General features: G+C 29.5%; 1 protein-coding gene across 3 annotated transcripts in view; it reads left to right on the forward strand.

Annotated features, from left to right (window-relative positions):
* LOC100575593 (probable basic-leucine zipper transcription factor J) overlaps positions 1-16850 on the forward strand; it is a 21404-nt gene extending 4554 nt beyond the window's left edge. Inside the window, exons 2-12 of one of the 3 annotated variants that reach the window (XM_016803241.2) lie at positions 7633-8693; positions 8776-9036; positions 9103-9261; positions 9862-10134; positions 11636-11725; positions 11791-11878; positions 15628-15971; positions 16071-16188; positions 16257-16426; positions 16504-16585; positions 16661-16850. In XM_016803241.2, the coding sequence (XP_016658730.1) occupies positions 7633-8693; positions 8776-9036; positions 9103-9261; positions 9862-10134; positions 11636-11725; positions 11791-11878; positions 15628-15971; positions 16071-16188; positions 16257-16426; positions 16504-16585; positions 16661-16671 (2657 nt within the window). In that variant the 3' untranslated portion in view covers positions 16672-16850. The other 2 variants (XM_016803243.2, XM_016803240.1) reach the window with 2 other exon arrangements.
* Positions 16851-17351: the final 501 nt, after the last annotated feature.

Raw genomic sequence — 17351 nt, forward strand, 5'->3', positions numbered from 1 at the left:
TTTGACTTTAAATGCTAATAAAAAAAAACTGTGACTAAGGATTTTTAATATTTTTCAAGTGTCTTTGTAACAATATAGTAGGAGCCTTGTATTAAATTTTCAAGTATTTTTACTCAACAAATAAAGTTTTATTGACATTCATAGAAAAAAAAACTAACTAAATTGGAAACTGAAATTGTCCGTAAACAGCTCAAAACAAATCAAAATATTTTGAAAATTTTATCATGTATAGAAAATGGAAATATAAACAACCAGTGAAAATTTCATGTGTTTACAGTCGTTCGTTTTAAAGTTACACCAAAAACCAAAATCAATTTTCTCGAAAACAGATTTAAAAATTCCCGTTTTTCCTTAATTTTTCTTTTGTTTTTCACTGCGCTTTTGAAAACTATTGGAAAAAATTTACTTTTGACCCCCCAAAGTACCATCTAGATTCACTTTCCTATCAGAAAAGGTACTATTGAAGAAAATCCAAGCACTTTTACTGTCCTAAAAGGTGATGACAGACACAAAAAAAAATTTAAAAAAAAACACACAATGTGATCATTGTAAAATCAATGCATTCATCGTTCCACTCAGAATCTAAAAAAATTAAAAAAATTAAAAAAAAATAAAAAAATAAAAAAAAAAACACACACATCATTGTAAAATCAATACATTTTCGGTCTAAAACTTAACACATTTGCGTTTCATCTAGAGCACTAGTAATTTTGAACTGTGAAATTTGGCCATTGAATTTAAATAATTTTGGCTCGCGTAGTTATGCCATGCATAATATAATGTAGGCCCGGTACACCAAAAGCGCACCGAGCAACGTGCCGTACTGCCGTGACCCATGTAACCCGCCTATATGGCTATATGTATGATACAGTTAAGACCTGAATGTCTTCTATCGGCAAATAATATTTAACTGGCTCTCCACGGGTTACCAGCTTTTTTGTGTCACTAAATTCCAAAATATTGAATTATTTTATCCTTCTATATTGAGCAGAGGTTTTTTTGTTGCTGATATCCAATCCTCATCTCTTTCAGAAGCGAATCATAACTCATATTAAGCATATTTTGTAATGATATTATAATGATTGTCTTTTTTTCCTTCCACCGATTCCATATAAGCTTCTTAAAAACCGTTCTCGGGTACACATTTCTCTCTCAGTTTCCTTCATGATACCAAAGTATACAGTAGGTATACACTACACACATCGTTATCGTATATTCAAAAAGTCCAACCTATTTATAGATATAATATTAAATATTAAATAATAATAAATTATCAAAATAGTTTTTCCAATAAATTTATTGAAGTATAAATATAATTTTTTTTTTGTTATTAGATATTATTAGATACCCCCCCCCCCCCCCAAATACGGGCCTGGACGTATACATCAATATTAATTGATTTGATAGTCGGCCTACTCGGCCTTATCAGTCAAATGTATAGATTGTCTGTGGTCACGTGCGTTTTATGAAGTACGAGTTCGAATACATGCATTTTAGTTAAGGCTAGTTTTTACTGACTTATTTAAACCTACGATTAATTATTTTTTTAACTAGTTATAACCAGGAGTGACTAAAGAGATTTTTGGAAACTAGTTTCGACGGATTTTGGGTTTTAACTGTAACAGATAACATCGTGTAACGTCTAGACGTAGTTAAGTCTAATGAAGATATCTGATACGTACGTACATACGCCAATAAGCCAGACGGCATAATAATAATATGTTTGTTATAATATAACAAATACGTATTATACATATTATACTAATACATCTGAATTAAATCATAATATATTATATTATATTATACTATATATTATTATGGTGTATCAGTTGACATATATCACAGAATATTATGATGTTATGACTTATGATTACACTTACACAGACTTGTGTGCAGTGTGGAACATACACATATTAACGAATGTTCAATATCTGGGCTATTTCACTATATTTTTAGTAGCGTGCTGTATGCCTGTTGTAGGTATACGTCGATTATAGTGTTATATTATTGTGTAGAAATCGTGTCTTATAGTTATTGTATTTCTCTTAAATTAAAATGTTTAGCATATTATTTGATAAAGCTAAGATTGCTATTGAAAGTTCTCATGGAAAACCTTTAATAATTATAGCGAAATTACAAATATTTTTTAGCGTATAAGCCAAAATTAGAAACAATATTGTCATTATAAAATATGATATTCATTAAAATCGTGTCATGGATATTCGTTGAAATTATAGATTAAAAAATGCAATTATCGTATGTCAACAAAGTAAATATTATGAATAATAATGTGACTGTTGGAAATTAGTTTAGAAAAACAGAACTACAATTGGATACTACTGCTTCTACTATTTATATTATATAAGTGGTCTGAAAAATTATTATCATCCAACATCTGTAAATTGATGTTTCTAACAGATTAACAAAAATAGTTGTGAATTTCCATCTAACGTGCCATCTCAAACTTTCAACTCAACCGCAATTGAAAGTTTCGATACAGGATATAGTACGTCTTATCTCTTATCCATATTATATTAATTTTAATGGGTACATACAAATTACAAGTAAACATATAAAATTGTCGTATACGTAAATAATTATGGATCAAGCCATCAAAGAATACATCACGTAGTATGTACACAAACAATACTCTAATAATAATATAATAATTAAATCAATACTATACGCTTGCTGCTTGCATATGCTCGTATAGTCGTATTATATTCAAGAATAATGAAACACAACATTTAATAAGTGAGTCGTTGGCCATTGACAAACACCTATAGTGTTCTATTTTTATAGGTACTAACAATTATTTTTAAATACCGTTCACAATTATTTAAATATTTGAAGTCTTAGCTTATTTGTTTCATTGACCTATACTTGGCTACTTAAGAGTTACGAGTTTACGACCACCTATAAATAGCCTAATGGTACTTACACGTTAGTTAACATACGGTTTATATAAAAACAATACTTTAATATGAAGACTTAATTATTTTCTTCTATCGAGATATTAACTATAATTATAGTATATCTGTCGTAGCCACTTCGTGAAATAGATCTTTTCATGAAATGGAAACGGATATTTTATAATTCATGAAATTCGAAAATATTTCACAAAATGGTTACTTTTTCATGAAGTGGTCACTCCAAATTAACATCGTGTAATTTTTTCACAATCAGGTCGTTCACTTTGTGTACTGAAATACAACATTTATCGCACACATCAATAGTTTGATTAAATCCATTGTGCCGATGTCAATACAATAAATATTATCTTGTATATTCTATATGACTATAATAATTATACCTGTCTAATTGCCAGACTATCTGAAATGTGTAGATGATATTTACTGGTTTTGATTAAAGTCATAATCATAATGTCATATTAGCATTTTGGTAATACCTTGATGTTAAAGCAGTGTATAGTTGCTAAGTTTAATGAAAAAAACTGAGTTTTATCAAAAAATGGATAAATATTATTTGGATAAGTCTGGTAAAAAACCATCTAGGTACAGCTGAAAAAATTGAGTAGATAATTGCGGAAATTAATGACGTTAAATTAACGTAAGTATCTACATACTAAGTTACTTTATTTGTCTTCTGTTCTATTGTATTATATATTCCGTATTACCAGCGTTAGATAAATTACGTTACTTATTACAAATTTACAATAGACATTTTTATTTAGATTACATTTTTATAATATGGATAATATATTAATATGATATAAATAGTTATAAATATTCTAAATTAAATTTAAATAAAATAACTTAAATTTATCTTTATAATATAATCTATACGACTATATCTATATGGTATTGTAGAAGTCATAAATAAGTATACTTAATAAATACATTAAATAAATAATAATGGATATAATCAAACTTGACGTGTGCAATGAATGTTGTATTCTAGTACACATAGCGAACGACCAGATTGTGATTATTAAAAATTACACGTTGTTAAAATAGGAGTGATCATTTCATGAAAAAGTGACAATTTTTTGAAATATATTCGAACTTCATGAAGTGTAAAATATTCGTTTTCATTACGTGAAATTTCATGAAATGGTCATCTTTTCATGAAGATTTCGATTTCACCAAGTGGCTACAACATATCTACCATTGTAAAGATATTACAATAAAGAAGACACTATTGACTAGTGTATAGGTACTTAAAATTAGAGCGTTTTATCAGTTATCACAATTACAAGGGTCGAGACCTTGGGTGACGATATTTTACGCGATAGATAGTGCAGTCCAAAGAACAAAGTAGAAAGAAATTGCTTTGCTTCTGAAAAAAATTATATTATATTATAATATATATATATATATATATATATATATAATTTCAGTTGATTTGGTTGCTCACTCATTACTTTTTTACTCGTAGGTCATGTGAATTACATGACCTACACAATGTCCATCACGAGAAATCGTAATAATATACGATATACCCAGAAGATGGCTCCAGAAATCTGGAAACTTTAGAAGTCAGAAAACTTTCAATTTAAGTATATGTTTCTTTTGTAATTTTGTTTTTAACAGTACCTATACAATTTTTTAGAAATACGGATTGGGTGGAGGCCACGGCTCCTACCACCCCCCTCCTCTCCCGGAGCAGACCCTAGATATAGCTATAATATCTGTACACGTTTTTTTTTACATATCTAATCTAAATTCAGTTATAGTTAAGGTTTCCATTAAATAAATGATGCAATAGATTTTGAATCTCCGACTAAAACTCGTAGTATAGTTATCATGACATTCAAAGTACATATTGTTTAGTTTAACCATATTATTGTTTGTTGTTGATAAATTATTACTCTTAAAAGCTCATTTATGTTTTAAGTACATTTCAACATTTTATTTATTTGAATTGTTGTCAAGGAATTAATTTGAAATCAGTTATAGCTATATGCTATATGCAATGAGGAGTGGCATACCTAGTGCTATACTGTTACTGTATAAGATGAATGATGAAAATATGAAATTAGAATTTCAATAAAGTTGATGATGCGGGTTCAATAAGGAAACGAAAATTTGGAAATGTTTCGAAAATTACAGATCTGAAAATCCTGTTAAAAACAAGTAGATAAACCACTTGCCAGCTTTACATGTGCCAAGCAATCACGATTCAAAGCTGTCTATAAAGCTGGCTATAAATTATTGATCTGTAAAGTTCGAGCAAGGCATTCACATCGCATTAATCGCAACAAACGTGAGACTTTTAAGGGCTTACTTATAGGCTTAGCGTGATGCATTTATACATGGGGGGCTATTATAGCCTATTATTTTTCTGACACATGACATAAATTCTAAAATTGTAACTGAAAACATTTATTGGATGGGGGGGGGCTTAACCATATTCCAGGGGGCTATGACCCCCCCCCTCTATTGGCGTACTGCATTTGAGCGTAAATCGTCAGTTTTTGATCGCCGAGACGTGCATTGGGATCTATTATAGACTATAGTGTTTTATATTCGGCATTTTATTATTATTTCATGATTTCGCAATCCACTGGTGTTGCACAAAGTCGCAACGCCGCGGCACGTTATACGTCAATGTTAGGCCCGTTCGCTCTTCGGATTGGTCGGGCGGCGACACGTCGTGCGCGTTTGCCAACTTGTCGTCGGGTCGAACTGTCGAGCGTAACAAAATGACCGTCTAATGTCGTACGCGTTAGCAAAAATTATCGGCCGCCCGTCGACGACCTCCGACGGGTCACGACAACGCGAGCGCGGCAACGCCGCACGAAACGGAACCGCTCGGCAGCTCGCTGATAAGCGCAGTCCCGATTGTTTGTTTTTCATTGGCCCGTTGGTCGTTCGCTGCCGTATAAACACGTTATTTACCGCAGTCGCAGTGCACAGTCCGACGTCTGGCGTCTGAGCACTCCGGGCCTCAAGGTTTGGGTAATTGGTGGGTCTCGGGGTCGCGAATTTTCCGTAGTTCTTCGTATCCAACTGCACCATACTGTAATTTGATAAGAAAAATTCCCGTCGCCGTGTAAACGTTGTTTCGCCATTCGTCGTCCTGGTCGGGGGTGGCTGAGTGTAAACGGGGGTGGAAAATATCGGACGGCGAAACTCGAACGGCGATAAGAGCGCCGTACGCTCTCGCTGTCGGTTACGCGGTCGCGTACGACTGGTATCGCGTAGCGACGGCATAATATCGCTGAACCGATCGAGGAGGCGACGTCGTCTGGTCTGGAAACCATCCGGCCGTCGCGATATCCGCGTCGGATGATTCAATACTGCCCGAAATTTGTTCGTCCCGGACATGGGTGGACAGTAATTGTAGTGTAGTGTAGTAATTGTTCCGTTTCTCCCGACATGCCCGTCGAGACGACTAGCGAAACGACGGAACAGCAGGTTTCCACTGTGGAGGAGAACTCGCTGAAACAGTCGGAACCTGACTTGCCTGATAGTAAGTTGATACAACTTGTTTTTTTATTGTTTATTCGCTCGTGATCTGACCCTTGTACTTGTCAGCCACATAGATACATAGTGTATCTGACTCTGTGTGTGTGTGTGTGTGTGTTTGTGTTTGTGAGAAAGATATATACGATACGCAGTCACAATGAGACACCGTACAAGCTATAGACCTCATAAGCATAAGTATAAGGTCTATGGTACAAGCGTTGATGGTTAAACATTGTGTTATGGATTACGATGGATAGAATAGGACGTAGTTGAACCATGTTAACACAAATGCTGAATACATTTATTGATTGCTTGTTTTAACATCCTGTTATTATTGAATGCATATTAGAATGAAAAAGACAAACATTTGATTTTAATAGCGAATCTCGGAATCTGTGTATGTTATGAACTATGATGCTTGTTTAAATATTACAATGACAATGTTTTTACTGTTAGTTTAAATACCCACCAAACTAATATTGGTAATATTATGTTATTGAAAAATATTTTTTATTAGTGGTGATATTTTCAAATTACTAATTAAAAAGATCTCACCATTTTTGTTTAAGAACCTATTCGGCTTACCTACCTAACTACTTAATTTTCTTTCATTTCAAATAAGCTAATATATTTTTAGGTAACGTTTAAATATGAACATCAATCCAAAATATATTTGTTTATTATACTTATAATTAAATGCAAGAAATATAAACTCTTTTGTGTATTTTGTTTTTTTTTTAAATATTTAGCAATTAATTTATTGTATTGGATCACTGCTAGTTAATTGTATAATATTTTCTTAGTATTGATGGTTAGGTAGGTAATTACTAATAGGTTTGTTGGTTGTTACACATTTGAAATGTATTGACCAGTGTGTTTGGTGTAAGATATGTATTTGTTTTATTTTATTTAGGTACCTAATTGATTACATATTTTTAGTACAGAAGCCCAAATAATATTTTATAATGACATTTAAATTAACAGAAATTATTAATTGTTGAATGTTTACCTATATTATCTTATAATTTTAGATTTTACAAGCAAGTTAGTCAATGCCCGATAGGTCACAATGTCACATATTGAACTATAGATAGTATTTTTATTACTTATCAATAAATAAAAAAATTAAATGACAAATAAACAATTTTTGTAATTTGATCTAACATTGATTCATTGAATACAATTTTTATGTATTTTTCAGCTGAACTACCTGATGATGATCCTAATGAACCAACACCTTCGACATCAAAAAATGTGTTAACAAATGGTTTAAAGCGACCTTTGCCAGATGGAGTAGATGGTGATAAAAAAAAAAAATTTAGACTGACTGATGAAAGTGAAGATGAACTGGAAGTTACTAATAAAGATGATAATAAAACAAGTCATATTGAACTGTTGTTACAAAAAGTTTCGGAGTCTCTAGAAAATTCAAGTGATGATGAATCTAATGTTTCCAATAATTCACATGATAATCTAAATAATAAAAAAAATCTATCCTTTAATTTGATTAACCATAATGGTAAGAATGGAATTGATGATAAAAATTGTAAGGAGGATTATCCGGATAAAAATACTTTAAATAAAGATATCAGTAAGGGTAGAAAAAAAAATAATCCAAGTGATATATTACTTAATATATTAAATAATGTTGAGAAAAATCTTAATGATAGTAGTATCGGAAACAGTAAGGATACTGTAAAAAATGGTAAAAATATATTAACTAGGAACGATATACTTAATAGCAATGGTATTTCATGTTTAAATAAATCATCGTCATCAGACAATTTAGCTATCACTGAAAATTCAGATCACGGAAATGTTGCTGTTGTTAATGATATTCAGATAACAGAAAATATATCTACAGCAGTTAATGATTCAACTGTAAAAGAAAGTAATTCAAACCTTTCAAATACCAAGATATATACAATTGAAAACATTGTAAATAGTAAAAAAGATGATGCAAACCCTTTGCTAGAATTAAAAAATAAAATACATTTGACAAAAAATACTAATGAAACTAAATCTATTGAAAGTCCATGTAATAGTAATATAAATAATAGTGAAAAGGTCGATGTTTGTTCCAATGGTATTGAACAAAATTTTGAACTCATAGATTCTGACAATAGTTCTGACATTTCATTATCTGATTTAAATGATTTTCCTGAAGATATCAGTAGTATTATAAGTGGAGTAAAGCAGATTTCCAAAGATAGTTTTCCACGGTTATTAAAATTGTTTAGTAGTAATGAATTGACTTTTGAGGTAAGAAGATTTTTATTGTTTTTAATTTTAATTCTATATTATATTAATTATATTTTAAAATTGTGTTATTACTATTGTTTAGCAATTTGACAGCATGTGTACACAGAAAATTATTGAAATGATGACACAAAAGTCATTCTGGGGTAAACAGCGTGCAGAGCTTCAGGCGTTGAAGAAAAGAGAAAAACTTTGGCGGTCAAAATATACGTTACTAGATAGACAATTTAAAGAACTGAAGCTTGTTGTAAATCTTCATAAACAAGAGTTAAAAAGCAATGAATATGCTAGACCACATGTAGTTACAAGGACTGTTGGTTTACAAGCAGTATCGTGTCCAAGAAAGGTAAATAAATTGTGTGATAAAAATATTGGATACAAAAAATATTGAAGTATGTTGAATTGTTTGTAGGAAGGTAGTATGAAGTTACCAAAACAAGCAATTCCTTTGCCAAGACCTGATCCAGTAAGTATTATTGTTGAAGATGATGATGATGTTGTTGAATTAGAATTTGAAACAGAATCTGCTAGTTCATCAACTTCAAAAATTACAAATACGACTACAAAAAAGGTAATATAGTACATATTACCATTGAATATAAATACTTTAGATCGTTCACTGGCTCGTACTTAAGCGACATCAAAAAGTGATGAAAAATGGATGTGGTAGTTATGAAACGCTGTCACATCCACTTTTCGTCAATTTTTTGTGCCACCTAAATATGAGCCAGTGAGCAATATGTAGAATTTAGAATCAATGATATTACCTATTGTAATTTGTTGAAAGAAGTATTTTAAGAAATAATTAATTTAGTTATTTGATACAAATACTCATTTCTTGATAATTATCTAAACACAATATATTTATTTTATTGAGGATTTTATAATGATAATTTTTTTTTAAAAAACAAGTTAATATTGTTTTATTTTTATTATGTATTTTTTTGAACTCTTATGATTTATAATTGTGTATACTTCTTATGGCATCTTTATAACTTCAGAAATCTGGTCTGATGGTGATTTGGCTTTTTTTCGTTTTTCTGTGTAGTTTCTCTAAAAAAAAAAAACATTGAATAAGAAGAAAATACCTAGACATTTGAACGTCTGAGCTCACTTAAATATTTTTTTATTCTTACTTAATATATTCATATATTTTTTTTTTTTTTAATAGCAAATGCCTCCCTTAATTACTACATCAAAAACGCTAATAGTATCTCCAAAAAATGTTACTGCATCTCCAAAAATTTTTACTGTATCTCCAAAGACTGTTACTGCTGCAAAGTCTTTGAAACCTATCAACAATGGCACTACTTCTACTACTATAGATCTAACAGGAAATGATGATGTAATTGAAGAATCAAATATAATCAATTTGGAGGATTCAAGTTCACCTATCAAAATTCCTCGCCGAATTCCAGCGACGCTTTTACCAGGGACATTCGTGGTACCTAACTAATTTATTATTAAATTATATATGATTTTAAACAATTTAATTTTTAATTAAAAATATGATTGACAACTGAAGTTATACAATTTCTAGAATAAGTCTCTAGCACCTTTAGAACAAGATTGTCACAACCTAAGGGAGCTGGAGCGTAATCCATTCTAAGGAGTAAAAACTAGGCATTTTATATTTCAGTTAATATGGGTCTTGTAAATGTGTTGAAAGTAAATGAACATAATTATGTGTAATTCGTAGTACTGATCATTTTGTACAGGGAAATCATAGTTACCCGATATGTACGTTTGTCATTTTACCTACGTGCATGCACGTGTCACCAATATTACTTTATGAAGTTACAAACATTTTTTTTCAAAAAATACTACCAGTGACTTCAATCATCGGATTTAAAGTTTAGATTTAAATTTTGAAAGCAGATTTGAATTCTCCTCTAAATTTACTATGCTTTAACTATTATATAGTTTTCATATTCTATATCAATGTATTTAAATTTGTAATATGAATAATGATCTATTTTTACCCTTTTTGTTAGTAAATTTCTAAGCAAATAAAAATAAAAATCCGAAAAATGAAATTGTCAAAGCTTAGATAATTTAGTGACAAAATCTAATCTGCTTTCAAAATTAATATCAGAACATTATATTGGAAGTAGTGATTGAAGTTGTGAGCTATGTTTTTGACCTAAAATGAATCGCACTCCAGCCTCCTTAAAATTTATAGTTTTGAGAAAAAGCGATTTAAAGTTTGAATCTAAGAGATATTAAAGAGTTATTTACCTATGTGCTTGAAACAAAAAACTTAAATACTTTCAAACATGCTTTACAATATGACTTTTTTTAAAATATTATGAAATACTCTCTTAAACCCAAAAAGTAAGACTTGTGGTCTTTTACAATTGTTTAAGTAAAAGCAAGACCTGCCTTATTTTGAGATGTGGCTGCAATATCACAAATTATAAAATGCTACTACAACTCTAAATATTGCATTTTCAATCAACATATCGCACAATAATTAGTTTTTATTTAGTGCAAGAACACCACAAATCGAAATAAGGCAGTCTGAATTTTGACTTCGGTGATTAATTGAATAAATTAAATTACACATAGACTGCCATAAAATATATATGGCTATCTTGCTTTGAAAATAAACTAAAAATTATTATATAATTCAATACTGACACATCTTTTTAGCGACTAAATTAAAAATGATATTGAATGTAGTGGTCTTGCATTATTTTTTTTACTATTCAAAAATATAACTCTAAATTGATGAATATTGAGTTATGGCAGACTTGTTCTAGAGGTGTGAATTTAATTAGACTAATTTTTAGTTATTTATTCAAGGCATGTTTAGAATCAAGACTAAACTTATCTATAGTGACTTAAAAATTAAAAGTGTTTTAAAACAGGGTTTATCTATTTATACATAACATGTTTGGTGATTTTTTTAGTAGGTATAAACATATAATTGATTATTGTTTCAGACCAGTAATTCGGGAAAAACTATTACTTATTTAGAGGTATCTAAGAATCCATCATCATCTTCCTCAAGTCTTATAACTGGAACAGCTTCAGTAAGTTTATAAAAAATGTATAATTTTTTCTTTTCTTTGATTATTATAATTATTATTCATTGTAGCGCTCTCCTCGACAAACAATTGTTTTAAATAAAGACACCATAAATACAAGTCCAAAATCCAAAAATCTTAAACCAATTTTAATCGAAGGTAAGTTTTTAAGTTTTAACTTAATTTTAAATATTTACTATATATTATAGTTATCTCGGTGTTTTAATTTATTAGATTATTTTTATAAAGTGTTTCATATGTCATAGGATACAAACTAAGCCATACTTAGAACGGTTATGGTCAGAGATTATAACATTTGGTGATAATAAAGTTTTCATTTTTTGGGTATAATCAGTTAAAAGTGCTAAAAATAATTTCTTTATGAATATTTTTATTTTCTTTATTCTTCTATATTCCAAATTAATTGTTGACAATAATAATTTAGCTGCTATAAAAGTGAATCATAATAATATTTATCTGATTAAATTACCAATTTGTATTTTATTTTAATTATGATTTTTTAAACCAGTTTTAACTAGATATAAATATTTTACTATCGACTTTAAAATAAAATAAAATAATTAATAATGTTGTTGAATCAACAACCGATTATGTTCGGACTATATGTCAAACCGATTATATTATTATCTCAGTCAGTCATAATAGTTACTTCACTGTCATTCAACATTCTGATCCTGTATGTTTTGTTTTGTTAGGTAGATATATCTTAAACTTTGAAAAAAGTACCAATTATTAGAACTACATTTTTATTTTTGTACATAATATTAATTTACATTTTATAAGGTTAAAATTGCATTTAATATCTACCTTAATTTTATAACACCCATTTATATCTTTTACAAAAAATGTTTGTACTTAGTAATATAGTTTTTGTAGCCTCTTCTTTATTATTTCTTAGTTTAAAATATTGTGTGATAAAATACCATTAATTATTATAGTTGTATATTGTTTTATTCATATGAATTTAAAACAAATCAACATTATAACAGTAGTATAAATAATGATATAAATTATTAATGGTTATAAAATATAATATAATTAATATGTATGTATCAGCACGTAGTAATAATGGTAATGCAAATTTATAAATATGTTTATAAACACACGTCTAAACCCTTGATCCATTCCACTGCCTCTGGTATTACTGCATAAGTTCCTTCAATTCCCTGACTACGTTTTCCTGCCTGACATTCCATTAAGTAAGCTTACGTTTTTGTAATTATGTGCTTGGTATGTTGAGCATCCATCAGTGCCTATGTGGTGTTATTTGTTATGCTATTGTGATTGCTTCTGTTTGTTAGGACTTCAGCGTGTACAATAACATATGCAGGGCACGAGCAGGTTACCACTTTCCTTTTCCCGGCATTTCATTTTAATATAACTTATGGTTTGTCATTTGTTGCTAGAATGATACGCTCAACTATCTTTCAGTCCCCATTTATGCATTATGCATCCATAACGACCATGGCCAGTCTGTAGTTGATTTTGTACATACTACTCGTGCCTGGGCAGTTCCATTCCTATGTGGGATCTATCACCAAATTTTTGTTTACTATAGAAAAGTGTGTTCATTCATTATGCCATTCTGTAACATAATTCTCATAATTTCTTAAAAATATGCCTATGAATGAGTCCTTGATATCAATCTGAATATGAGCACGTACATCCTTGAATGTTGTCCATAACTGATCTCTTCCTGTCCTCTGCATTTTTGTGATTAGTTTTTCTTTCTTTTGTATTTAGTGTGTTTGGTAATATGTTTGTTAACATATGTGGCCATTACAATTGAGTAAATTGTACTGTTAAATTTTACCCCGTTGAAGCATTATCCGCTTTTCTGGCCAGCAACTGCACCAGATTAATTTGTGATCTTAATGACTTAATTCCTTTTTTACATAAGGTCTTATGTAAATGAAGTCAAAATGTAAAGTCAAAATGTAAATAAAGTTAAATGTAAGATTGGTGTCTAATGTTTTTTCTAAATACTTAGGTGTGAAGTTGTGTTTAATTTGTACTCCTTTGAATAGGTAATACTTTTAACTCCGCATGACTATCTATTGCTCAGATGAAATTTACATACCTCCAATGAGGATTTGCAGGAATTGTTTTTAAATGCTATTTATAGAAGTATTAATATATTGTATTCAAGTCATCTGTTAGCGTCATCTAGAACCCTGCTCTGGTATTGAATTACAATCAATCAAAACCTAAACTCTTTATTTTATAAAATTGTATATATTATACAAGTTAAATAAGATTGGGGCTAGAATTGACTCTCGGGGTGAGTCCATTATTGAGTGTGTACCAGTTGCTTCCTTTTTTGCCCAAAAATACTTAAAAATACAGTGGTTTCTGATCATCTTATCTATGATTGTTACTTATTTTTTGTATGGAATGACTAGTAATTAATTCATAAGACTCGAGACAGTGTTATATGCTACACTTATTTTAAGTCTTCTTTACAATCCTAACACTATTAAGGCTGTAAGTACAAGTATTTGTTCTTTGTATCCTCTGTGGTGATTCTTGAATCCATTTATAGTACCCAGAAAATCATTATTGAACATAGTTAACTAAATACAAATTCTCGTTCTTGCAAATATAAGAAACTATAAATGATATAGTCTTTGAGTATATTGTATAACCCATCTGGGGGGGGGGGGGATCCTTGTTGGTTTTCTTTATTACATTATACAATAGATAGGGAGCGGATGTTTATGCATTTATCATATTTTTTAATAACATCTAAATTAATGCAGAGTAAGATAGAAATTTGTTTCATCACCTAAATAATTCAAATTTACCAATTTAATTTTGCACATTTTTGCATATTTGTCCGATTTTTACTTGATTGATCATAATTTTATATTATGCATCATGCTTTTAGTATATATTTGAGGTTTTTCGTAATATACTAATATAGTAATATATTAACGGACTCGTCACGCGTAATTAATAGTTCAAAATATCCCGACGGCGACGGGAATGGCCGGTTTCCACCCGCCGCGGCGGGATGTGTGGGGTTATTCAAGACATTTCGATTACTGTATTACTGATTACTTTATCGATATTGTCCCGCGGAAAAAATAAATATAAAATACCGTTGTCGCCGGAGTCGTTATCGACTATCGAACAATTTCGCTAATTGCAGTTGTGTTCTACGTTTCTATATTGTATACAATTGTATACCTATTTATTTAAAAATGCCGAAAATTAATTCCAAATCGTTGAGATTTCATAATTTTGTTTTAAACATTGACTATCCAGAGCAATGCTACCCAATTACTAGATATGTTTTCAAATCATTTCATGTTCACCTACTTAGTACTTGGTTTCTAATATCTACCCATGTATATTATTTTCAGATTAACAAACAATTCACCAACAGTTCTTTTTAAAGTTTTAATTTTATGAATAATTATTTTAAACCTATGCATTTTTAATTTTTAATAAACAAAATAAATTTAAATAAAAATTTTATTGGTGCATATATTTAATAAATTCTAAGCATATTTTTATACTTTTTAGAGCTTAATTGCATGCATATTTTTTAAATTTTTTGGAGCATAAACATCCGCTCCCTAACAATAGACATACACCTCATTCTGTATGTATTTAGTACTGGGTTCATTCCAACATTTTTTTTTTTTGGTATTTAAATTCTGTTGATAAAATACCAATAGCTATTAAAAATTAAAATATTGTTATTAAATAACTTAATTTTGAATATTACAGTGGATTTATTTACTAAATCAGTTGGATTCATCAATTTTATTATTTATTACTCTGAATAAATAAGGCTAGATACTAGATGTCTTAAATTACAAGACTACTATTTAAATACATTGTGCTGTAACAGAATATTAAAGAACTAATTGTTATTTTAGTGTCACGTGTTGATCCTGTACTAGTTCAGCCTTGTACTGTTACTTATACTACACGTGTTCCAGTATCTGGAACATTACAACCAATGTCAACAGCCTCTTATGCACCACGCAAAATAACAATGTCTCAACTCTCTGCATCATTAAAAACATTAACTCCAAGTTATACAACAAGCCAAATACCAGCATCTCATATATCTGGATCAATGCCTGGCATTGCATTGCCACAGGCATCTCCTGGAACATCTTATACTACATGCCGAGTACCAATATCGTTACGTTCAATACATCATACAGGATCTCAATCGACAAGAAAACCGCCACCTCCTGCAATACCACTCTTAGGAGTATGGCAATTCTGTTATTATTTATACTATAAAAAGAAAGAAAAATAGTTCTAAATTTATATTATACATGTATAATAACATATTTTTTTGAACTTACAGCATCCTTCTCCAGTACCCGGAATTCCAAATCAAAAGAGTCTTTCTACATGGAAAAGATTACCTCCCGCACCTAATTTGACCATTTCAAAATCACCAGAAGTGCAAAATGTGCCCCAAGGTAGTAATATTAAATAACTAAATTACCAAATGTATAGATTTCTTAAATTTTCTTCTTTTATTTCATAGCATTAGTGCTCTCGTGGACTATGAATGTTAATAGAACAATTGCAGAAGTAATAAGTTATCAGATATATGCTTATCAAGAGACCCCTGACCAACCACCTAACATTGACCTATGGAAGAAAATTGGTGATGTAAATGCTCTTCCTCTACCAATGGCTTGCTCACTTACTCATGTAAATATATTTAAATGATTTTTTTTTGTTTCTTGAGGGTATGATCTCATATTTTTTATTTAAATTTATTTTTATAGTTTTCAGATGGTCAAAAATATCATTTTTTAGTAAGAGCTGTTGATGTTTATACTCGTGTTGGGCCATTTAGCACACCGAAAAGTTTGTATTTGAAATTAATTTAATGTTAGACATTAGGAAGTTAATTATTAATATTCTGGTATGTTTTTTTCTTAGGTATATTATAAATGCATTTACATGTTTGACTTTAAGAAGTTAATCTCCTACCATAATGTTTTTTACTTTATGAGGTTATTAGGTATTTGGCTTATTTCCATGCTAAATAACTTAATAATTATTTAAGCTTTACAAATGATTATTATTTTTATATTTTTGTGATCCACTCATAGTGTGTTAATTTTTCTTTTAAACTCTATTATTTTTTGTAAATAATTTAAAAAAATATAATATGACTTCCGCTATTATAATTGATTTATTTAAATTTTTATTTGAAGATACACAGTAAATACAAATTGTAGTGATATGTTTTGATATGTAACTATTATTATTTTAATTTAAACCAATTTAAATATATTTTTTTAAAAATTAACTAAAAAAATAATAAATAACCATGCATATTTTAAAAATATTTTATAAATAATAATTTTATCAACAGTTTTATGCCAGTTTAATTTGGATTAAGAAATAATAATTTAATAAACAAGTTATTGTGTGTTTCTGAAATAGTATTTTGGTATAATATATTGTTATTAATTAATGATAATTTATGGCTATTAAAGAAACACCCATTTTTTTTAATCTCAAACAATTTAAACATTCTGTGTATGAAATTCTATAGAACAATTGATAAATATATTATTTATTATAGACCATTTTGATCATAATGTTTGGCCATTAACTTACTGGC

Source organism: Acyrthosiphon pisum, chromosome A2 (genome assembly GCF_005508785.2).
Source record: "Acyrthosiphon pisum isolate AL4f chromosome A2, pea_aphid_22Mar2018_4r6ur, whole genome shotgun sequence".
In the NCBI taxonomy this organism is placed as follows: domain Eukaryota; kingdom Metazoa; phylum Arthropoda; class Insecta; order Hemiptera; family Aphididae; genus Acyrthosiphon; species Acyrthosiphon pisum.